Below are 25,619 nucleotides of genomic sequence, written 5' to 3'. Positions count from 1 at the left end.
CAAGGTCCGCAACTACCATTGGTTAAGGGAACGAGTCCAATATGTATGCTATCCTCTAGTTAAATAGATCTAAATTGTCCCATTTCTATACATCACATGCTTACATGCTACTTGATAAATGCTAAATACTACTGCACACTCTACTGTCTATGTCCGTGCTCCAAAATCCAATGTGTACATATGAGCGTATGACAACCTCTAATCAAATAAATCCATAATGCCCTATTTCTAGGCATACATGCTACTTACTTTTAGGCACATTAATAAGTAGTTTGTGGTCTATAGCCAAAAATGTAATATTTATGACATCCTATGTTTAAATAAGTGCATCAAACCACATTTTTATGCAACACATACCTATATGCTTGATATGACATCCTATGTTTAAATAAGTGCATCAAACCATATTTTTATGGAACACATGCCTATATGCTTGATAAATATAAAGAATATGGATTATTTTGCTACTTAGTCCGTGGTCCTTAGTCCAAAATCTAATGTGTATGACATATTAAATGCATATTACTAAAATTTGATACATCAGGTGCCTATATACTACTTGATAAATGCTAAAAGTATCGATCACTCTACTAGATAGTCCATGGTATACTTATGTACTCCATTTTTCTTATATATACTCCAAATCCCATTAGATGTATAACTGTAACAACATAGTCCCTCGGACCACCAAGATATTCCTTACACATAATTTTTCTTATATATACTCCAAATCCCATTAGATGTATAACTTTAACAACATAGTCCCTCGGACCACTAAGATATTCCTTACTTATATATACTCCAAATCCCATTAAATGTATAACTTTAACAACATAGTCCCTCGGACCACTAAGATATTCCTTACACATAAATCCAAACACAAATCCAAAAAAAACAAGTACACAAATTGGATTTTTTCTATTCTACGAATGTTGCATGGGTTTCGATGCATTGAATTTCTAAGATTTATATGATATATATGGATTTAGGATCAGAATACGAATGTTATGTTGGTTACTTTGTCTTGATTTGACATTTTATTGGATAATCTGGTATTTGATCAGAGCATGAATACTGAATTTGTTGTTCTGTTATAAAACTTGCCATTTATATAAAAGGGAGAGAGAGCAAGAGAGAGAAAGGTGTAGGAATTGGGAGAGAGAGGTGTAAGACTACTGTGGAACTGGATTCATCTATTTTTGAAAGTAGATTCCACATATATGGATCAAGATTATAATGTACCAAAACTTTGGACCATATTTGATGGGAGCGGGAATCTATTTCAATATAGTACTAGAATCCACTAATGTTTGGAACGTGATCCCCTTTATTTGGGAGACAGATCCCAAAATTGAAAAACCAAGGTCCCTATGAGATTGCTAGGAAGAACTATGGGATCGAGGTTCCAGAGCGGGAACGCCATCCTACCCCCAAAGTTCCCTTAACTATAAACCACACAACAAAATAGTCCAAAAAGACAAAAAAAAATTTGTCTAAAAATAATTCATTGAGAAAAAAAAGTTTAGGAAACTTTTACAATTCACAAAAAAAAACTTTCGTTTCTTAAAAAATACTTTCGATTCTCAAAAATAGTTATAGCAAAGAGATGAGGGTGTTTTTTAACTTTGGGGGGTTAAAAATAACCCTATAACATCTTTATACTATCTTGGGGGTCAAAATGACCTCCTTTGCCCTTTTGGGAAACTAAAAAATACAGAAAAGGGGCCACGGCCCTTGGCGCTGGGCGTCGGCCCAGTACATCCGCCCAAATGTGCCGCCTAGGCCTGGGCATCTGGTGCTTAGGGTCTTGGGGGCCTAGGCGTCGAGCAAACTATTTTTTGAATCCATGATTTTTCATTTTTGACTGGTCAAGCAGGCGAAGATGATTGGTTAGACCAGTCTAACTTAACCAGTCCAACCTCTAGTTTGGTCTTAATAATATTGATATATATTATAGAAATTTTCAAGTTGTCCTGGGGTCAGGCAATGGCTAGTCCAGGTCCAAAAATTGATTGGGCCTAACGTGCTTGGCCTGGGCTAGCCTGCAGGCCTTTAAGTGTGGTCCCCAGAGGCCTATTGGCCGACCTAGCCAAATTGGCAGCCCCAACTATAACCAACAAATTTTATGTTTTACAAGCTCAAATCTTAATCAAAGCATACATTGGAAGAATATCATGGAATACAAATTGTTTCCAATACGTTCAACCCAATTTGATCCACAACTTTTGTCCCATTCATGCATATGCAAGTGAATCCTGAAAGGTGTGGCTACGTAGAATTCCAAAGCATAAATTCAAAAAGTTCTCTTTTCTTTATTAATAACTAGATTTCTACTTACAATTGCCACATTACAATGCAGAAACAAACCTCCTACAGTCGAATAACTTTAATACTTACTGCCAAAATATTTTAATATGAATACAAATACAATTAGAAATTCCTACAGTCTAATAACTTTAATTCTTACTGCCAAAATACAACTTTGAATTTAAACTTATAATATGAATATGAATACAATTAGAAATTTGAATCTAAGTAGGAGTCCTAGTCCAAGTAGGAATCCTATTCCAAATAGAACTCATAAACACAAATATGAATCAAGAACTAAAAATAAAATAAACTAATAAATAAAATTGGAAAGACTTACTGAACCATTCATAGGGCTACCCCTTTAGGACTTAGCACAACCCTGATTACCAAAGTGATGGCGCACTTGATCCTTATCTTGTTGAATCTACTGGACTGGGAAGTATCTCTAGAATACCTCTCTAACAGATCTATGGGGTTGAGAGAATGGGCTACTTTCTTTGGACCCTTTAAAATTTTGGGGCATGCTATTATGTGGCACCTCCCCTAGTCAACACTTGAGTGGGCGTGCCCCCACTTTATATGCTAGGTGGTGCGAGCCACCCCCTCTCGTAACCAAAACTAGGGCTGGGTGTGCCCCCACTCTATCCCCTAGGTGGTGCGAGCCACCCCTAGGTACACTATGTGGCACCTTCCGTAACAAACACTAGGGCTGGGTGTGCCCCCACTCTATCCCCTAGGTGGTGCGAGTCACCCCAGAGTCTCTATTGGGAGGGCATTCCACCCTAGAGAGGGGAGAGAGAGAGGGCTAGAGAGAGAGAAGAGAGAGAGAAGAGAGAGAGGTCTAAATTTATGGTGAAGAGAATGAGGGGAGGATCCTCCTTTATATAGGCCTCAAGACCCCGAAGTATTCCAACTTGAAATACGATTCAAAATGACCTTAAGAGTACCAGGTAAACTATGAGGTGAAAGAAAAACAAATCAGAGCCATCCAATCTTGAAATCAGCCATCATGATTTAGGAAGGAATCTAGGAAACTTATCCCTTAAATCATTGACCCCATATCAGTCAAAAGAATATTTCCAACCAGTAAAATCTTTTTACAAGATTTCCACAAGATTTTTTAACAAAATAATATTTTAGATTTAGTGGAATAATATTTTAGATTTAGTGGGGTGTCCCACTATGTGGGTCATGTGGCCCATTTGGGCTAATGTCCCACCACATGCCCCCACATGTGGGAGCTGGACACTATCCCCACTCCACAAAAAAAAAAGTGGTTCCTAAAATATCTTCATTGCCATTTACCGGGTTTTAAGCCATAAAATAATTTATGAAAATCTAAAAACATTTAAAAACATTTAAAGCATAAGAAAGCTAAAAACAACATTTCTGAAAGTCTGTAAATTTTTTTTAAAAATCTAAAAACATTTAAAAACATTTAAAGCATAAGAAAGCTAAAAACAACATTTCTGAAAGTCTGTAAATTTTTTTTAAAATACTTAGAAATACCTCTAGAAGTAGATTGGTATTTTTTTTAAAATACTTAGAAATACCTCTAGAAGTAGATTGGTATTTCTATCTTATCAAACCAACGCAATAGGACCTATGACCCACAGTCATGCACATGGGCTCATGATTGGCCTGTCAAAGATGGCCTATAAATAGTGCTATAGTATGTGGCTTATAGCTCCCCCGCCTTCTAGAGCAAGTTTCATGTACATATCACTATAGTACAAGGGGCACTCTCTCTATGTATGTGTACATGTATCCTTCTATAGAGTTGCTTGCCATACCGCGGTTGTCATTTGTACATGCCATGGGGAAGTTTTGTTGTGGCCCTCACTCTTAGAGACCTACAACTGCATATAGGAGATCACGAAGCTCTCCTGGCCTATAAACATTGTCCATGGGCATCTCTTCGACCTCAACAAGGGATGACCTTCCAGATAACCCTCACCGATAGAAAAAGGGTTTTAGACATGACCCGGCCTATAGACTGACCAACTTTAAGTCAGTCAACTAATCATACACTCATATTGAAGTGCAAATTCACTACATTTATTAATAGACCAGATTATGCATGTATTCACTCTTCTAGTCTATTATGATAACTCTTCACTTCTAGTGCAAATAACTCTTCTATTTTAGTGAATATTTCTAACCAGCAAATAATCTCACGGGCTTTGAAGTGCAAATAACTCTTCTAGTCTATTTTAGTCATACACTCATGATTTTCCCTATAAATAGACTAGAAGAGTTATTAATGCCAAAGAAAGGAGAAAAATGAAGAACTTATTATGCATCTGGAATGCTAAGAATATGTTGTGTCATCCAACTCTTGCTACAAAATCTGGAGAGGGTTACAAATCTCAAATATATGAGTCATTGTTGGAAATAAAGGAATAACCTTTATTGTATTTGATGAACAGAATTGTCATTCATCTTTTGTTTAGACTTTATTTGTCTTATGTCTCTAAATAAGGGCAGTATTGTCCATAAGTAGTAATGAGAGTTATTACTTAATGTTATAAGAGAGGTAGAGGTCACAAGTGACCTCTAATCCACTCACTTTTATTCTTTGTCAATAAGTAGTAATGAGAGTTATTACTTAATGTTATAAGAGAGGTAGAGGTCACAAGTGACCTCTAATCCACTCACTTTATCTCTCTATCTCTCTCATGGCTATGTTATAAGAGATTTTATTCTCTATCTGAGGTAGAGGTCACAAGTGACCTCTAATCCACTCACTTTATCTCTCTATCTCTCTCATGGCCATGTTATAAGAGATTTTATTCTCTATCTCTCTATCTCTCTCATGGCTATGTTCTAAGAGAGGTAGAGGTCACAAGTGACCTCTAATCCACTCACTTTCATTCTCTATCTCTCTATCTCTCTCATGACTCTCTCTCTCTCTCTCTCTTCTCCTTCATCATCTTTATTTTCTTTCCTCTCTTACTCTCTCTAGATCCTATCAAATTGTTTTCTTCTTTACCAATGTAGTATCAGAGCAGTAAGGATGGCACGGTAGCACGATATTGTAGCACAGTACTATAGCAGGGGTTGATGGCAAAAAAGGTGTGCAGGAACTATCTTTAGGGGTAATGTCATCTTTGGTGTGCAAGAACTATGTTTAGGGGTAATGTCATCCTTTGGTTAGGGCTTTAGGGCATAATGTCATCTAACTTTTTTTCAAGCAGTGTCTGTGCCAGTGGAGGTGACATTCTTTTTTTTAACGATTCTGAATGCCTATCAAGTATTTATTTCAAATCCTAGTTGTTGAATGGATTTGGGTTTGTATGCCCAATCAAAGAAGTATCGTTAGTACTTTGATATCAAGTTGGGAATGCCACAAATACACCTTTTCTTTATTAGCAATTGAAGAAGTGGCAGCTGCAGTCAAAGCACAATCAGGGGTCTCCAAAAAGTATAATCCTCCATTTTCACAACCATGCCCAAATGTCTTCCCCATCATCAAGTTCTGGAATACATAGTGAGAAGGGAAAAATGTTATACTACAGTTTAGGGTCTTTTTATTAGCAATTGAAGAAGTGGCAGCTGCAGTCAAAGCACAATCAGGGGTCTCCAAAAAGTATAATCGTCCATTTTCATCTTCCCCATCATCAAGTCTTGGAATACATAATGAGAAGGGAAAAATGTTATACTACAGTTTAGGGTCTTTGTGAGATTGCTAACTGACAGGAGGTTACTAGAAGAGAGGGAACATGTAAGGTGGATGACAAGTTAACAGAAGGCATAACATGTATGGTTCCCTTTCCCTTGAGTGGAATAAGAGAACCATATACTATTTTACCTAATTCATGACTAGACATGGGATATAAGAGAAAAAATCAGCCATACTAATCATATGTTCAGTTGCTCTACAATCAAGAATCCAAAGGGTTTCAAAGCTGTTTATAGAAATACGATGCGCTGATGCAAATATCCCTGATTGTGCAATGTGAGACTTAGAGGAGGGTGAAGGGTCTCGAATGGAAGCCTGCTGCTTGAGATCTAGGGGCCCTCTTTTAGGAATAGTCACCATCTCCTCTTGAGGTTTAAAGGAGATGGTATCTTGCTTCAACTGGGACAGTACTTTCATTGATTGTTGTTGAATTTTCCCTTGGAAAGTTTCGCTTTAACGTCCAACCACATCCCAACATGTTTCCCTAATGTTTCGGGTCTTCCCACGATAAGTGCACTCCAACCACATCCCAACATGTTTACCTACTGTTTCGAGTCTTCCCACGATAAGTGCACTCCAACCACATCCCAACATGTTTCCCTAATGTTTCGAGTCTTCCCACGATAGGTGCACTTTATTTTGTTCTTCTCATCAGATGTGGGGTGTCCATGGCTCCCAAAAACGTCCTCCACCTCGATTACCACTATTACTTATGAATAGGGCGGATCTTTCAGTTTCACACATAGACACAACCATTATCTTGCTCTTCATGTTGAAGAAGGGAGAAAATAACATTATCTTGCTCTTTATGTTGAAGAAGGGAGAAAATAATAATAAGTGATGGCAAATGCTCGCTACCGAGAACATTTGCCTAGATTGTTTCATACTCTCCACTAACTCCCCTCAAAAGATAAAAAATTTCCTTTGTTCCAATATGGTCATGCATCGTCTTTTACTTTGTGTTCTTTAGTTCCTAAATTGTTTGAGTCTCTAGGTCAAGTTCAATTGCAATGTGACATTTATGAGTTGTCAAAATATTGTAGAAAGAACTATGTTCCTTTCTCTCTTATACACTATGACGTGTGGGGTCCTTCACCAGTTGCATTTGTGTTTGGATTTCGTTTCTTTGTTCTATATGTGGATGTTTGTTCTAGATTTACAACTATCTATTTAATCAAACACAAAGATGAAGTTGCTCATCTATTCCAAGTCTATCACAAAATCGTTAAAACTCAATATGATGCATAAATTAAAGTCTTGCAGTCGGAAAATGGGGGTGAGTATATGGCAAACAAACTCATATTTCTTGAGCAAGGGATTGAGTTCCAAAAAACGTGTCCATACACATCTCAGCAGAATGGTATGGCTGAGAGAAAAAACACACTTGTTAGAGGTCACCCAAGCTCTTTTACTAAGAATGAATGTTCCAGAAAATTTCTAGCCTGAAGCAGGTCCCACTGCTTCCTTTTTAATAAATTGCATGCCCTCTCATGTTCTTGAGGGAAAATCTGCTGCTGAAATTGTTCATTCCAACTCACCCATGTTCCCTGTAACTCACCCATGTTCCCTGTACCTCCCAAGGTATTTGGTTGTATATTTTTTATCCACATTCTTGGTCCAAAGACGGTCAAGCTTGATGCTAAAGCTGCCAAATGTATTTTTCTAAGATATCTACCTCTTCAAAAGGGATATAAGTGCTATGATCTTATTAACAAGGTCTGTTATGTCTCCATAGATGCCACTATCTTTGAATATGTTTCATACTTCTCCTCTATAGGTCTTGGGTGCTCTCTTCAAGGGGAGAATAAGATACAGTTTAGTGAAGAGAGGACATCAGCCCATACAACGTTCTTCTTGTGCAAAGAAACAGAGAGAGACGTGTGAGAGATAGAGAGATAGAGAAGAAAAGTGAGTGGCTTAGAGGTCACTTGTGACTTCTACCCCTTTTATAATAAACCTTAATTACAACTTATGGACAATATTGCCCTTATTTAGAGAAAGTGAGTGGCTTAGAGGTCACTTGTGACTTCTACCCCTCTTATAATAAACCTTAATTACAACTTATAGACAATACTGCCCTTATTTAGAGACATAAGCCAAATAAGGACTAAACAAAAGGTAAATGACAGTTTGTCCATCAAATACAATAAATTTTATTCTTTTTATTTCCCACAGTCACAATATGTAGCCATCTACGTTTGGAAGTGCATGATTATTTTCGGGAAATGTATCTTACATATCAGAAAATGCCATTGGAATAAAAGAGACGTAAAGGCTATCTTACGATGACTAAACAAAAGATAAATGACAATTCTGTCCATCAAATACAATATATCTCATTCCTTTTATTTCCAGCAGTCACAATATATAGACATGAGTATTTTTGGGAAATGAAACTTACATATAAAAAACATGCCATCGCAATAAAAGAGATGTAAATGACTTACGATGAGGCAGTCTGGTCAGCATCAACTTCTTTGTCGTTTCTATCAATTTTTTCTCCTAAAAGAGTAATCAAAGGAGGCCTTTAGCTTATCACATTCATCATCAACACAATACAGTAGTAAAACCCTTTTGAAAATTTCCTCTTACAAGTGAGATAAAAGTACGTAAACCATACTTACCACCTATTGACTCTGGGATGAATTTTGCGAGCCGGTACTTCTAGTGAAAACGAAAAAAGGATTAATAAGAAAAACAGATATTTAATTGAAGCCATAGTGCATATGTAGAAGAATACTTGGGTACCTGCAAATGGCTTTTTACATGGTATATTGTGAGCCCCTGAACTCCCATTATTTTCAAAACACCTTTAGGTGTAGCCCCTATAAGAAAAAGGTCATTCAAAATCAAATATAAGAAGTCCTAACACTGATCTCTACTTTGTTCTAGACCAATAGTACCCATTTATTAATTTCAGAGAATCTACACAAAAAAGGAGCAATCTGACAGAGTACAGCACTTGATTCATCCTATGGGCAGCAGGACGAATTCTTAGTGAGATTTGATTCACAATAAAATCAGCAAGGTATTAAACAACAGAACACAAATGGTTTTGTGACCTACTACTACTACTGCTCTTCAATGGGAATGTGCATTGAACTCTGAAAAGCCTTTCACAAAAAGGGAGAAATTAACGAGACTATCTACTTCTACAGCCAATTTGACTTCAAAATCTCTACTCCAATGGTTTATTTACAGCATACTCCAATGGTTTATTTACAGCATATATCTTCAAGAAGTGCTTTTATAGAACCAACAACACAAAAATGTGGCAACTGGATCACTAGAACTGTGGGAAACAACAACAATACCATGTGGGACTTTATGCCCAAAATGCCATCATGATTTAGGAAGGAATCTAAAAAACTTATCCCTTAAATCATTGACCCCATATCCACTGTTAGTTAGACTAGAACTAGATCTTCCATAGTCCAATAAAATTTGGACTCTTTACTCGTATAGAAATAACGGCTAATAAATAGTCCAATAAAATTTGGACTCTTTACTCATATAGAAATAACGTCTAATACCTTTAGAAATCCAAGTCAATAAGGAAGATCCATTGGACTCTTTACTCATATAGAAATAACGTCTAATACCTTTAGAAATCCAAGTCAATAAGGAAGATCCAATGCCAAGTCAAAGAATACTTCCAACCAACAAAATCTTTTTACAAGATTTCCTCAAGATTTTTTAAACAAAATAATATTTTAGATTTAGTGGGGCGTCCCACTATGTGGGTCATGTGGCCCATTTGGGCCAACATCCCACCACATGCCCCCACATGTGGGAGCTGGACACTATCCCCCCACCCCCCTCCAAAAAACAAAGTGGGTCCCACCAATTCAAAATGCCAAAGGGTGAAGAAGAACTTAACATTATCCATTTAATGGATTGGATGCACCACAACCGTTCCAGTAGTATGAGTGATATTCGACTCTAATGGATTGGATGCACCAAAACCATTCCAGTAGTATGAATGATATTCGACTCGACGAGAGATTTCCTTGGAATTATTTTAACAGTTCCAGGTAGACTCAGCCTTATCCAAGACAAATCCACACAAACCAATTAGGTCAACCCAGATAATAATAGCCTTATCCATGACAAAATCGACACAAACCAATTAGGTCAACCCAGATAGTAATAGCAGCCCCATCCTCCAGTGATTATATCAATTGCCACGCAAGTCATAGTTGCAACTTGCAACAGGAGGTTGATTGACAGAACTAAAGGGCATAAATGAACTCCAATATGTCAATCTTAACAGCGATTATATCTAAGCATGATAGATTCAAACATAGCCATTTCTAACTTGTTTTAGACCCAAAACCATAAGAACTTACTATGTTGTATTTCTGAAATTTCTTATGGGATATAATCCTGAATTTTGAGAATGTCAAACCTAAAATTCGTCATAGGTTCCACCTCCATGTAGAAAAATCAGTTGCAGTTGTTAGAGCTAAACTGACATGTTTGTCTATTACAGCTTCATCTAAGGTGATGGATTTTACTGTTTCATATGTCATTTTAGCAGCTATTGACACAATTTCTGGGCCTTACAGTATTAAGCATTGCACAAACACAGGCAATTCTATTGAGCAGAGTCAAATGCTTAAGTTCAATAATGCTCAGAGTTAGCAAGCAGGAGCACACCCTGAGAATAACACCAAGCCCCAATATGGATGTAGGGCAACCTGTGCTTAAAACTACTGTATACCATAAATCCATTACTAAACTAGTAGTCCGGTTGAAAGGATGAGTATTGATGTACAAGCCCAAATCATTTTCTGTAATGTCAAACAATCATGTAAAATATCATTCCAAACCTCATGAGTTCGTACTAAATGCATGATTTCCCAAGAAAATAAGGAGAGAACAAAATTCCACCATTCATACAACCTCACTTTTTGACTGAGAAACTAACCACTCTAATGAATTTTCTGAATCTTATAGTAGAATATAAAAATATGGACCATGAGAATTTATTGTTCTTTACTGGAAGTTGGAGAATTTCCATCGTATGAATGGTGCTGAGATGCATGCTCTTTTGAAACTTCTGAGTGGTGTTGTAAGGGAAAGAATCTGCATACATTTGATTACATTCTAGTTTGGAATATTAGAACTCTGCAATTGCATATCAGTGTCCCTAGATTCTGATGACTTTTTTCTTGTTGACCATAAGTTATAGAAGTTACAAGGAAGGCATACACATAAAATTCACAGTTATCAATTCATGAAGCTCTTAAAAGAAGAAATATGTTTGCTTGCAGCATGAAGACCAGTATCACACTTAAAGACAGAAAAAAAAAAATCCTCCAAGAAATATTAAAAAAACAGAAAAAAAAAAAAATCATACTTGCAGTACGCATTTAGACTGCTCATTGAGCAACCAAGGATCTATTTGTTGACAGATGGAATGATGTTTATCTTTCTAAAAGAAACAACAGCATAATATTTTCCCATAAATATTTTATTAACTCACTCTCAGGCCCACCGAGCTGAGTGATAGCCTCAACAAATCGATCATGTAAGTCAGGAGTCCAACGTAGGCGTTGTCTAGTTGAAGGGCCTCCTCTGGATGCCATGTTGCTTCTAATTGAATAGGAGGGCAGTCCAAGATATCTGTGGGCATTTTGAGGAACCGAAGAGGATTCTGAGAATTCCCCTTCATGTAACATGTTCTGAAACAATCAAATCAAGTCAGTTTTTGGAAAGCATGCAAGGGCCTCAAGAGTACTATAGCAATCATACAAATCATACATGAAGCATTCATGGAAAATATTTCTAATTGACAATCTATGTGTGACAATTGCAATTTAAAAAGCATACCAATGACAAAAAGGAGGCACAAAATCAACGACTCCCCAACCCAAACTGGAGAAGCATAATCATAGTTCAGATATAACAAACAGCTGTGACCCAAGAAATATAGATGAAGGCAATTCATGTTCTACACTAGAACTTGACAATATTTTTAACAACAAAGAATCAACTTGGCAGTGAGTTTTCACAAAGTTCCATTGAACTTCTATAAACATTTGGCTTCCCAAAGTTCCATTGAACTTCTATAAACATTTGGCTTCCCACTTTCCTCTCTATGGAAATCAGACAAGTGATTATAATATGTTTCCGTTCATGCCACTATCTAATGACGGTGTCATCACAATTGAATTCTTGAACAACATTCACTTTATAAAAATCGAAAATATACAACCATGATAAACTTCTGGTGGTTTACAATCTATACTCCATCCATATCATAAGAATCCAATTAGTGTTCAGTCCCTCACAGAGTTAACATTTAACTGCTTAAAACTGTTAGTAGTTTTCATTGAAGCAAACAGAAAAGATGTATCTTACCAACCATGTCAATTGAATTAAGAGGAACACATCTATAAGAGGACCTAAGTATCTTGGATTTGACGGATCCCCAACACAAGTATTCCCAAATTTATCCACCATGATAAGTAGTGGAACCTTGGCTTTGACCATGAGGCTCCAATCCATTCAAGCATGAAGTTTGTGATCTTCAAGCCAAGACTAATTATTGTTGACCATTAAACTATGGAATTGCAATTTCTTTTTAAGCCTTTTGAAGAATTTGACGTTACTATATAGTTTTACACTTCATCATGCCATCCTTCTTAAAATGAGAAACAAAAAATGACATTTCAAGGGGTGGAAACAAAGCACTCCAAAACAAGCACTTTACACAACAAAAAGGTGTTCAAATTGTTCAAAAGTTTAGTTTTCAACCATGGCTGGAGATACAAAACAAAAAGGTGTTCAAATTGTTCAAAACTTTAGTTTCCAACCATGGCTGGAGATCAAGTGCTCAAATTTGGGGCACAACCAGGCAAAAACAGCAAAGGACCAATGCATGAAAACTGTGGACTTCAAGATTCAAGAAAAAAAACCATGAATGTTTACATCCAACTTCTGTAATTTCTCGTCATGTGCAGTTCCATTTTTTATTTGATTAAGAATAACAAGTGCTCAACAATATGGGTGCTTCTAAACCTCTATGAAACCCAACTAATTATTGCATTTTGAATTACTCACATTGACGTCCAGAGCAATAATTCATCAAATTGGAATTAATTCATTGCTAGAAACGGTCCTACAAATTCTTGAAACAAAACCCTCATGTCTTCTTGTAGCGCCTGTTTTATTGTGCATAAATAGATGAAAGTATTTTGTTCATTTTGCAAAGGTCCTTTCAAGATCATTGTTCAACTCATTTTTCTTTACAAGCCATAGCCTCCTATCAATATGCCAATTACTATATGATCCCAGAACTACTCATATAGTAGAACTGAGTCAGATAACAATTGCTGCAAAGACAATTAATGCAACAAATGCTGAATCGAAGAAGGTAACTTTGGCAAATTTCAGTTGAATTCCCCTGTAATTTTCGTGAACCTCACCCACTCAGATTGTTACTCTGAATTGGGGACTTCCACAATCAATGATAGCTAAACCAAACGAAGAAGAAAAAGTCGAAACAATCGATAGACATACCACAAACGCAATTTCCTCATGCATAATTAGCAAAGTTTTACATGCATTCAAAGAAATGCCAACAACGATGAGAGAGAAAGGTGAACTGAAAAAGCAAACTCCGACAATGATGAGAGAGAAAGGCACGTTAAAGAAGGGAGGGCAAGCACAGAGAGAGAGAGAGGGAACTTACAGGGGACTGTTAATTCATAATGGCGTGGAGATGGGATGCAACGAAGAAGTAAGAGAAGCTCCAAAGATGCCATCGCTGTCGGAGCAATAAGGGGATACTGTTTGAAATGAATGAGAATCTTGAATGTCGGTTTTATTAGTTTACAATTTAACGAGAAATTTACTGAAATATATCATTAATTTACCGTTAACAAACCGGGAAAGGTTTCTATCCTTCTTCTACTGTTTAGAAATATACGTAGGACTGAAATAAGCGATCACATATATTTCCCTATGTAAATAATTTTATAAATATGCGATCGAATAGTATATTACGTCACCTAAATAATTAGAGGGTTTTTCAATGGGTAAATAATTACATGAGTTTTCAATGGGAAAGCGCATTAGATATAAGTACATTTATAATATTTATCTATAATTATAATTATATTCATATAATTGTTTTATTATTTATTATAATATTACAATCACATTATTAATATTGATTCTAATGGTACTATAATAAAATAGTTAACTATAGTAATTTAAATTATTATCTTGAGATAAAATTAACTACCTATAATTTTTACTATTCGGATATATTAATAATATTTAATTCTAACTTTAATAATTCTATATAATTTTCATAATTAAAATTAATAAAATTATACTTATTATTATCATAATACATGAATTACTACATTAACATTAATAGAATTAGTTTATTAATTTTTTATTTTTAATTATAAATTTTAATATATAACTATATTTAATATCACTTATAGTTTTAAAGAATTTGATTTTTTAAAAGTATGGTACTAAAATTTGCATATTTTGAAATAAAGTTTAAAAAATATCATGCATTTGAAATTTTATTTTGGTAGAAGATGCCCTTTCTATTACATACTTTATTCATGTGTTGATTAGGCCCATGCTTTGAATGTGAATAGGCCTTCCTAGATGCCCCGTATAAATGCTTTATTCCAATAACGTTTCAATTTCAATTTTCAAACTTTAGATTTCAATATCCATTTGAACTTGGATAAGAGTTAATTTTAATATTTTTCTTTTCCAATTAGAACTTAGAAAATTGGAAGAGAGTTAAAGGATTCAGATTTTATGATTAATTCGAACATCATAACAAGAATAAAGAATAAAAGATCAAAGCAAAATGAAGAAAAAACCCTTTCAAACTTCAACGTTATAAAAAAAAAGATAAAAAAATAATGAAAAGTGAGAAATAAAATTAGAAAAACAGAATAATAATTATCATACCTTCCCTTCCCACATTAAAATAAAATCTAGCCTAGTCAATTTTCCGTTTTCTCTGCTTAACTCTCACGTTAATTGAATCTAATCTAGTCCATATTCTCTGATATAATTAAATAGGTATTTTCAAACTTTCTATTATTATGACAGGGAATTCGAATTTTTTAAAATCTGGAAAGTTAAAAAAACCAAAAATGTATAAAAGATTGTAAGGAAAAATCCCTTTCAAACTTCCTCTCAAACTTAAAAAGAAGAAAAATAAATAAAATATAAGAGAAAATGATGGAAAAGATAAGCAAAAATAAAGAAAAAAGAATAATAATTCAGAGAAGGTAGCAAAGGGTATCAATGAGATGTATTTGTTTTCCACTATGAATATTTTCAAGTTTCCTCTCGTTCGGGCTTTAAATAGTATGTGACTCTAAAACTACTCCCTCGATGGCATGGTGGCGTGGTGGTTTGAAGAAAGGGACTTTTATATATCCAGGTTATGTATATTAATTCCCATATGAAAAAGGTACCCTTTCTCTATGATGGTCCTTTCCCTTTCTTTCTGGCCCTTTCTCTACGATAGCCCTTTCCTTTTCTTTCTCTCTAAATGGCCCGGAGATGCAACCTTTGAGGAATGGTTGTGACTCTAGGATCTTTCTCTCTAGATGGCAAATAGATGCATCGTTTGAGAAATAGTTGTGATTAGGGTGTTTCTATCTAGATGGCAAGTAGATGCAATTTTGAGAAATTGTTGCGACTCTAGGATTTCAATGTTACCTAATTATCTTGATTTCTTAATAGTCATCAGCCTCATATATCGAAAGGAGATTCAACCTTTGAGGAATAGCTGTGACTCTAGGATTTAATATTACCTAATTATCTCAATATTTTAATAGCCATCTCTTTCCTATATGGAAAGGAGACGCAACCTTTAAGAATAGCTGTGACTCTAGGATGGAGATGCAAACTTTACGGATAGCTATGACTTTAGGATTTTACTGTTACCTAATTTTTTATTTTAATATATCTTGTGCTTGTCTCTAAAACTGCTAACTCTAATAATCTAATAGTTATCTTGATTTCATAATAGACATCTCTCTCCTCATAGATATCTCATTTTTCTCAAGTGATGCTCACTCTAAGTGATGCTCAGTCTCAACTCCTATTTAAATTTTCTTTCCCTACATTGCCTCTAGGAATAGGGTCCTTTTTAAATTTTTTGACATGTGTCCACCCCTTGGCTGTGGCTTAATAATGTAGTACAGAGATACTTTCTCAATCCAGCCGTTCAATTTAGATCTAGTGAGCCACTGATATTTTAATCTATATTTGATGTCTTAGAGTATTTTATTTTTAGTTTTTTTTCTATAAATTATATGAATATAAAATTTGGTATGTTCCATCATCTCAATGGGGTGCACCTAAAAAAATAGTTAGCAAAATATTTTTGATAACATACAAAGACCAAAATACCCCTAATCTTTTAGGGGGCATTTTAGTGACTTTATTTTGTTGAGAATATTTTTTTTATATTTTATACATGTGCAAGTTTAAGAGAGGAGTGGACTCTCAAAATTTGGTGTCAAAATAATTTGTAAAAAAATAAAAATAAAATAGCGTAGAGACGTAATATTGTGATTGGGACCATCTCAGCCATCCATTCAGCTTGCCCCAAAGACGACTTCTCTTTGCCTCTCACCTAGATCATCATTGATTTGACTGTAGCATGAAAAATCTTCTTGTTTATGGTTGGACATTCTGGCCACAATCAAATCAGAATGGCTCCTGAAGACAAAGAATTGACAGCCTTCAGGACCATGAAGAAGTATTGTTACAAGGTGTTGCCCTTCGGATAGAAGAATGTTGGCATGACGGTCATATTTGAAGACATACTCCACGACATCGTGGAATGCTATGTCGATGACCTGGTCGTCAAGTCGAAGCAGTGGTCCGCTCACCTCTCGGATCAAGAAGTCGTGTTTAAGAGGTTGAGGAGACATGAAGCTATTTTCTAGGCTCATGAAGAAAGATGTCCCTTTTGAATGGAACGAGTCCGACCAAAATGCCTTCCAGGATATCATGGACTATCTACTGAACTCACCAGTTCTTACAGCTCATGTGCCCAACAAACCACCATCTTATACATAACAGCTTTGGAAGGATCATTGGGCACTCTTCTGGCTCAACACAACGAAGAGGGGAAGGAAGTAACATTGTACTTTTTAAGCCGAACATAATTACTCTCCCATCAAGAAAATGTGCCTAGCACTAGTATTCATAGTTCAAACTCTGCGACATTATTTGCTCTCCCACCAGGTGCATCTGATTTCTCGAGCAAAGCCGATTAAATATCTCATGACAAGACCGGTTCTTTCTGGTCAACTACTTAAGTGGACTTTACTCCTTGTGGAGTTTGACATTACCTATGTCCTACAAAAAGCTATCAAAGGGCAAGAATTGGCCAACTTCTTAGCCGCTCACTCATTGCCCGAGGGGTCCCCTTTGAATGAAGACCTATCGGATGAGGAAGTCATGTTTATGAACAAGCTTGCCTCATGGCTAATGTTCTTTGATGGTGCTTCCCAAACAAAAGGTGCTAGAGCAAGTGTGATATTTGTCACACCAAACAAGGGAATCTTGCCTTACGCCTTCTCATTAAATGAAAGGTGTTCAAATATTGAGGCAGAATATCAGTCTAGACATGGCACTCGAACTGGACCTAGGGTCCCTTGACATCTTTGGAGATTCCCGGTTGATCGTCCGACAGCTGAAGGGAATATATGAAGTCCGCAAAGATGAGCTTAAGCCATAATATAACACTACAAGATACCTCTTGGGAAAAATATATGGGGCTACTCTAACCGAATTCCCTGAGGATCAAATGTGCAGGTCGATGCACTAGCTAAGCTAGCAGCCGCCATGATTATCGAACCCGGGGTACAACTCCAGATCCCCATGCGAGAATAACGATCCATTCCTATGATGAAAAAGGCAGACCCTAAAGACGAAGAAAACCTATGGATGGAGTTTCCCCCATACCCGCAAGGATTTATGAGAAAGTTGGTCGAGGAACCTGTTTCCGACAATGTCATTGGCGTCAACCTTTTCTGGAGTATTTGGTCCATGGCCAACTCCCTGAAGTCAAGAAAGAAAGGGTAGCCCATAAAAGGCGAGCCACGAGGTTCACACTCCTCGATGACCAACTATATAGAAGGTCATACGATGGAATGTTGCTGAGATGCCTTTTGTACAAGGAGGGACAAGCAGCGTTAAAGGAGGTGTACGATGGAGTATGCGGTATGCACTAGTCGAGACCCAAGCTGTATCACCAGTTACATCGGATGGCGCATTTCTGACCCACTATGATGAAAGATGCAATTAAATATGCAAAGAAATGCCACGCGTGCCAAATACATGCTGCCTACATATACTAAGCACTAGAACCGTTGCATCCCAGCCTTCTGTCATGGCCCTCTTTTCAGTGGGGAATGAATATCGTGGAGCCCATTATCCCAGCATCAACAAATGACCATTTATACATATTAGCCGCTACTGTCTACTTCTCTAAGTGGGCCGAAGCCGTCTCACAGCGAACAATAACAAGCAAGACGGTGGCCAACTTTATCTATCACCATATTGTGTATCGATTCAGAGTACCGGATAGGATTTTATTCGACAACAGTTCCCTGTTTAAGAATGATCAAATTTTCCAATTGACTAGTCAGTTTAAGATCAATTAGAGGTATTCATTCATGTACAACCCAAGGGAAAATGGACAAGCTAAAGCCTTCAACAAATGCAAGGTCCTGAAAAAGACCATGAAAAAGAGTCAACGTGATTGGCACGAAAGAATCTCCAAGGCTCTTTGGGCCTATCGGAGGATGAAAAAGAATGCTACCTCAACAATCCCATATTCGTTGATCTATGGGGAAGAAGCGATACTGCCATTGGAAGTTCAGATAACCTCTTTTGAGAGTGGCAGTCCATTAAAGACTAACCAACGACGAGCGAGTCAAACTCTGACACAGCGAACTGAACACACTTGACAAAAAAAGGTTGGTAGCTTATCAAAAGCCAGAAGTCTATCAAGCAAGAATAAGCCGAGATTTTAACAAAAAGGTGAGGATATGGTCTTTCAAACAAGGTGATTTGGTTGTAGTTGTGAGACATCCTATTGGTGCACCTCAGAATAAGTTTTAGCCCAAGTGGGATGGATCATATGTTGTTAAGAAGGCATACTCTGCTAAAGCATACCTCCTCTGTACCAAGACAAGGGAAGATGTTATACCTTCAATCAATGGAAGGTATTTGAAGAAATACTATCCTTGAAAGATTAAAAGGGTAGTCTGTGATATATGACTTTAAACTACCTATCATACAGTCCGTGATGTATGACTTTAAACTACCTATCAGATAATACGTGATGTATGACTTTAAACTACATATCATATAGTCCGTGATGTATGACTTTAAACTACCTATCATATAGTCTGTGATGTATAACTTTAAACTACCTATCATATATTCTGTGATGTATAACTTTAAACTACCTATCATATAGTACGAGCTGCGAGACTTTAAACTATCTAGCATATATTCGTTCTCTTTAAAAAATATCGGGCTTTGATGTTCTAAAAAACATCATCGCATAGTCCCTACCCACAACTATAAACTGAGCCAAGTTAAGGTCTGAGATGCATGACCCTATAAGGCCCATCAATAAGTCCACGACATATGACCAAAAACACCGCTAGAATGTCCTGCATGTATGACTCTAAACTACAATATGTTTGGAGTTTTAAGACTCTAAAGAATTGGTTACCCATACCTTTTTTTGTAAAAATGTTAGGAAGGATTTTCATGTAGTCTTCCCGAATGACATTAAATCATGGAGTTTTGCTAGAAAATTCTAAGAATCACAAAGCACCAGGCCACTTATATCTCTTTATAAAAGGATAAGAGAAGCTTGGGGAGTGCCTAATCAAAGCCTATGTTTTAAAGTATCCAAGAATGATGCGTGCTAATAGGCAAGATACTACATAAATTCCTTTGAAGTTTCAAAAGTGTCAGATGCATTGGCTGAAATCTAAAAGAGTCAGAGTTTAAAAAGAAGAAAGAAGGAGAATTCAAGAGGATTCAGAAGACCTTGAAATAATTCAAGAGTTTCTCCAGCCTTTGGGTCTTCTTTTTCACATGCTGCCTGGTTGTCTCCATGGTTGCCCTCATCTGTGTAAGACCTTCTTCGGCTGTGGAGGCCACATATTTTACCGCATCTGACCGACGAAGTCGGACGATAACCTTAGGGTAGGAGATATCTACCTTTTCAAAAAGATAACATGAGTGGGCCACAACCCTCTTGAGTTCCCTCTTCTGTGCCGCTAACAGGGTCTCGGTCTTGTCGATGAAGTTCAGAATTATGATCTTGCCAGCCTTCACTTGATCATATTGGTCATGAAGATTCTCCACCAAGCTCTAAACGAACTCCAAGCACTGCCTCGTTTCCATAACTACTTCTTCAACCCTAGCATATGCTTCTTTCCCTTCCCTTATCAAGGCAAGGACTGTATGAACAAGCTTCTCTTTGTTAGAAGCTATAACTTGGGCGTCTTGAGTAACCCAGTCAATTAGCTGCTGGATCTTCTCTTCATCAGCTCCCATTGACCCGACCCATGGTATCATCTGAGGGATCATCTAGGAAATCCCTTGGAGAACAAAGAGGGAGCGCTCTTAAGAGCATTCTCACTACACTAGCTCTCATATCCTTCTGAAATTTACCAATTGAAGAAGGATCTTTGAATACTAATTCTATCAGGCTCTCGGGATCCTCAGCAAGCGCAACCAAGTCTTCTAGAGGATCATGGTCCGACACCTTAGGAACATTGATAGTACTTGGTGGTTAGGTGCTTCGATCTCGCCTCCCTGGATCTAGGTGAACGGGTGACACATGTCTCGAGTTTGAAAGACTGGAGGCCTGAGACCGCTCTCTCAGGAACCTTGTTCATAGAACAAGGGTAGGTGCCCAATTGGTGAGAGAGGAATTTTGAATATGAGGTGGGGACCAACCTCACTTGGGTCTGTGACTTGGGATGACTTGCATGGGCGCCCTCTTAAATCACGACGGAAAGTCCCCCAGTTGCTTTAGCTGGTTCGAAATTGCCTCCGTTGACCTGCAGTCTCCTTGTTTCCTGCACAACACTATCATGGTTAACTTGCAAGACAAGTGGGTCGAAGGACGCACCCTTGTCTTAGGGCAATGCATATTCATGAGAGGTTAGAGTGATGAAGATGAGAGTTTGAATAAAGAGAGAAAGGAGAAGAGGGTTTGACAATGGGACGAGACTAGCGTGATAGTTGGATCAGTACAATGACTGGTTCGGAGTGGTAGCAAGACAGGTTCGGTGACTTAGACCGGCACGACGGCAATACTACTCGAAACCAAGGCCGACATGACTATCTTAATCTGATGTGGCAGTAAGACGGGCATGATACTTATGACTAGCATGACGGCAATATTGCTCGATAACCAGACCGCTATGATAGTGCTAGACTGAGTCTACCCTTCAGTCAAGCTAGAATGATGAGAAAAGAGAAGAAGAGAAGGGGTGAGACGACGAAGAGGGAGGGTCCTGACAGCGTTAAGCATCACCACTCACAGTCGTGGAGTAACAATGTCACGGCTCCTAGATAGCGTTGGAAACTGCTGCTCATGGCGAAAGGGGTAGGCATCGAACTTCAGACAACGTTAGGCCTTGTTGTTGGTAACACAAGAAGGTAGCACATCCCTTCGTGGGTGGTGATAGGCATCGCCGTTGGCAACAGGAGAAGCCAGCACATCCCTTGCTGGCGGTGATAGCTTCTGGTGAGGGGCACGGCGATAACTTCTCATGAAGCGCACGACGAAAAGCATGGGATGCAAGAGAAGCCTGCAGACAGCGATAGGCATCGCCGTTGGCAACACGAGAAGGCAACAGATCCCTTGCGGGCAGTGATAACTTCTGGTGAGGCGTACGACGATAACTTCTCGTGAAGCACACAACGATAGCTTCTCGTGAAGCACACGACGATAGTGGTGAGGCACAAGAGAAGCTTGCGGACGGCAATAGGCGCTGAGCATACGAAAGAAGCCTGCGGATGGCAATAGGTATTGCCACGACCCTTCATGGGCGGCAATACGCATCACCATCTGTGATAAGTGCGCAAAAGGGTGAGACCCCTGCGGGAGGCAATAGGTATCGTCGTCTTGCGCTTACGTGGGACTCTAAGGATATGCCTGCAGATGGCGATAAATAGTGCCATCTAAGGACCTCGCTGAGGGATAGAGACGAATGAAGAGAGGGAGAAAGGAGCTCACGCATGGTGCTGCCATCGCCATGCACGACCTGTGAAACCACAGGAGAGGGGGAAAGAGAGAAAAAGGCAGGCACGACACTGCCACTGCCGCGCATAGCCTCTGAGAAAAACTCAGACGAAGAAGAAGAAAGAGAAGAGGAGATAGAAGAGAGGGAAGAAGAGAAGAGAGAGAAAAAGATTTACCTTAGCCCAAGGGCACCGACCTAAAAGTTTCTCTCTCCTTTCTGTCTCTCTCGAAACTTGACCCAACTATAAGAAGAGATGGAAATTTTATTAAGCAAAATTCGGTCCATGTATAATGTTAGTACGTGATATATATAGAGTTTTACCCAAACATGGGTAGATTAATCAAAGTTAAACCTAATTGCTGAAAAATAATATTTAATTGAATTAAATAAAATAAGAAAATAGGGTGAAAAATGATAGATTTGCCCCTTCCTAACAATTGGAAAAATTTCAAAACAGTCCCTGTTGTTGCCCTAGAACGTGTGTGATCTTTCGTGGATGATCTGGGGTCGCTTTGGTGCCCGTTTGTCCGCAAGATAATTGTTTTCTTGTAGGGCTCGGCATGGTGATCGATTTGATATCAATTTTGAGCCATGGATCGCATTTTTAAGCTACGATCACGTGACTTGAAATTTGGATGAATCTTGCAAATTTCAGATCGATAGTGTGCTTGTTTCTTGATGTTTTTCTGTGATTTTTTCACTAGATCACACTGAGCATGCCGTCACGATCGCGTGGAAACAAACGCAGCTTGATTTTGTGTCCGTATAAGGATTTTGCAACTTTGAAGTTTTGGCTGGAATCTAGAATTCCAGCATTGGAATTTATAGTCATTTCATCAGCTTCATGTATGAAATCTGATCGTTCATAATGTGTGGGGTTTGGACCAATGATAGCCATAGGCCTTATACATGTGATGCAACTGATTTCACATCAATCGGGCTTGCGAGCGTCGTGATTTGGCTGCTCGAGCGAAGCATGTTGCTGCTGATTTTCCTGCAATTTTCTTCACAGATCGACAACTTCTCTCTAGCTTTTTTGTTTGCTCGGGCATCGTCACAAGGTGTGCCACATATTGAAACGCTCGTCCCAACAAGACGAACTCGCTCACAAAATTTGAGCATGATCCGACTTTGGACGAGTGAGATACGAGCATCGCAAGTCACTATTCATGACTGTCCCTTTAATGTTAATTACTTGTAGGGTGGCCTCACGGGAATAGTGTGCAGTTTCTCCTGTTTTGGTCTTTTAACTCATAACTTCTTCCTGGAGTGTCTGTTCAAGCTAAAATTTGACCCTTGGGGGTTTTAAACAGTATCGATTCCAATGGCAGTGGTCCCATAGCTATTTGACTCGCCAAAAATATAGTTCTAGTTATAGGGGGTATGTTTTAGGATGCTAGAGGATGATTTTACCGAAACTGTTTCTAGTTTACACTGCCTTAGACATTTTAGAATGCGATGAAACTTAGAAGGAGACTTTTTGGAGCCCTTATGAAGATCTTGGCCAGTTTTGAGGCCATTTGGAGGCTGTCAAACTTTTCACTAAAAGGCTTTATTGACCGTCTTCTCTTTTATTCCGCATCGGGGACCCATGGTACTGAAAATATATTTAAACACTTGACACTTTGGGAATCTCAGTTTCATCTCCTTTAGAGCCAATACCCAAGGGTTATTTGCGGAAGCCGTAGGTTCGACGCTTAACATAGTGGCAGCAGCAGCATCCTTTGGAGCCCCTTATGGTATAGCGGTAACAAGAGAGCCTTGAGCGGTTTGAATTGTAGACCCGTTCGTGGTTTGAGTAATGATCAAACCTGAAATCACGATGGACAGTAAGGAAGAGAAATCCAACTAGTTAAGTCCTTCTCAAAAGCAAAGAAAAAAGAGAAGAGTTTTTGAATACCTGGAGGTTTGGTCCTGTCAAATCTGGCTGATGGGGCCAGAAGTCCTGACTCAGGAGGATCACCGTGGGAGAATTCACCTCTTTCTAATATATTATGGTCCACGGCAAGCCCTGCATTCACAACAACTTCAGTGAGCAATGATGTAGTAGATGAACCCATTTTCAAAACAACAACTATATTTGACGAATCAACCGCTTGGGGATCTTTCTATTAGATGCAGGCTTTTTCGTTTGCTTTCCAAAATTCATCCACTGGAGGTTCAGCCTCCAGCGTAAGACTTTCTCTCCCACTGTGATTAAAAAAAGAGCCCTCACTTGACCCTTCAAGGCACCATTTTCTTGGTCTCCATCCCCTCATCAACAACTTGAAGGTTTTCTCCCGTTGTCTCTGAGTCTAAAGCCGGAGACTCTGAGAAGGGGTCTATCTCAATAACCTCCGATTTTGTGGACTTCCTAGCCTTCACTTTCTAACGAAGCCCCTGCTTAGAGGGAGCTTCCCTAGCCACAGAACTCCGTGTAATTCTACTAGGAATGGCCAAGGCCAAAGCAATCGATGAACGAGGAGTAGCAGATGTTTCTCTAACCCCTTCAAGAAGGTTTGAGCTCTTTACCTTTTTGGACGACCTCTTTGAAGGAGAAGAGTTGTCTGACTTTCTCTTCCCTTAAGAGTTTGGATCAGCAAAGTTTAGTGCCTCCCACAAAATTATGTCTAAAATACATGCCTTTTTTGCCAAAGGAGCAATATCACAAGCCACATTCGGCCCCTGATCTCTTGACTTTTGGCTCGAATCATGAACCCCATTGGTTTCTTTTGGAATAATGGGAGAGGGAGAATGCCCCTTCCCTGGTTTTCTTGCCACCGAGCTTCCTTGAATAGGAGGGCTTGGCCCCACTTCTTTTCTCTCTCTCTTTTGTGCTCAGATGGAGGCTCACCCAATGAAGCAGCTAGACCTTTATGCGACTTATCGCTCACAAGTTCAACTATTAAAACAGGAGCTTGGCAAGGCCCACCAGACCCTCTTATCTTCTCAAAGTCTCGAGGCTGACGAGAGGGGCCTAAGGATTTTGACTTAGGAACCAGTAAATTATCAAGATGATGATAAAATGAGGCTCGAGTCTCTTCAAGTACCCCTTCTGAAACAACTTCACCCAGGGGCTGATCATCACTTATTACGTTTCAGCCTTTGATGAAGCGCAACTTTAGTGCCCAATCTGATTAAACTCTCTCTAATTTTGTTTTGAAACGAGTTCGAGAGGATCCATGATTTTCATCTTCTCAAAAGTCAGGAATACTGTCAATAGGATCCCAGAAGAATCCCCCTCATTGATATTCCTGACACTAGGCACAGTAGCTGTAAGTCATGGAGAATTTTCGACGGTTCCTGAGGATGATGAACGGACAAGATTGACCCAGCAATGTGTAGGAGTCCCA

General features: G+C 38.3%; 1 protein-coding gene across 4 annotated transcripts in view; it reads right to left on the bottom strand.

Moving 5' to 3' along the window:
- LOC18438575 (protein PHOSPHATE STARVATION RESPONSE 3) overlaps positions 1 to 13,951 on the bottom strand; it is a 31,220-nt gene extending 17,269 nt beyond the window's left edge. The window contains exons 1-5 of one of the 4 annotated variants that reach the window (XM_088854493.1): positions 13,692 to 13,951; positions 11,481 to 11,679; positions 8,741 to 8,817; positions 8,617 to 8,656; positions 8,440 to 8,494 (exon numbers count right to left, since the gene is read on the bottom strand). In XM_088854493.1, the coding sequence (XP_088710619.1) occupies positions 8,440 to 8,494; positions 8,617 to 8,656; positions 8,741 to 8,817; positions 11,481 to 11,676 (368 nt within the window). In that variant the 5' untranslated portion in view covers positions 11,677 to 11,679; positions 13,692 to 13,951. Of the gene's footprint in view, positions 1 to 8,439; positions 8,495 to 8,616; positions 8,657 to 8,740; positions 8,818 to 11,480; positions 11,680 to 13,519 lie in introns of all 4 variants that reach the window. The other 3 variants (XM_088854494.1, XM_006848758.4, XM_088854492.1) reach the window with 3 other exon arrangements.
- Between the last annotated feature and the right edge of the window lie 11,668 nt (positions 13,952 to 25,619).

Source organism: Amborella trichopoda, chromosome 12 (assembly GCF_054954075.1).
Source record: "Amborella trichopoda isolate Santa Cruz 75 chromosome 12, AtrichopodaSantaCruz75HAP2 v2.0, whole genome shotgun sequence".
Lineage (NCBI taxonomy): Eukaryota > Viridiplantae > Streptophyta > Magnoliopsida > Amborellales > Amborellaceae > Amborella > Amborella trichopoda.
This window is presented reverse-complemented; position numbering and strand designations above follow the sequence as displayed.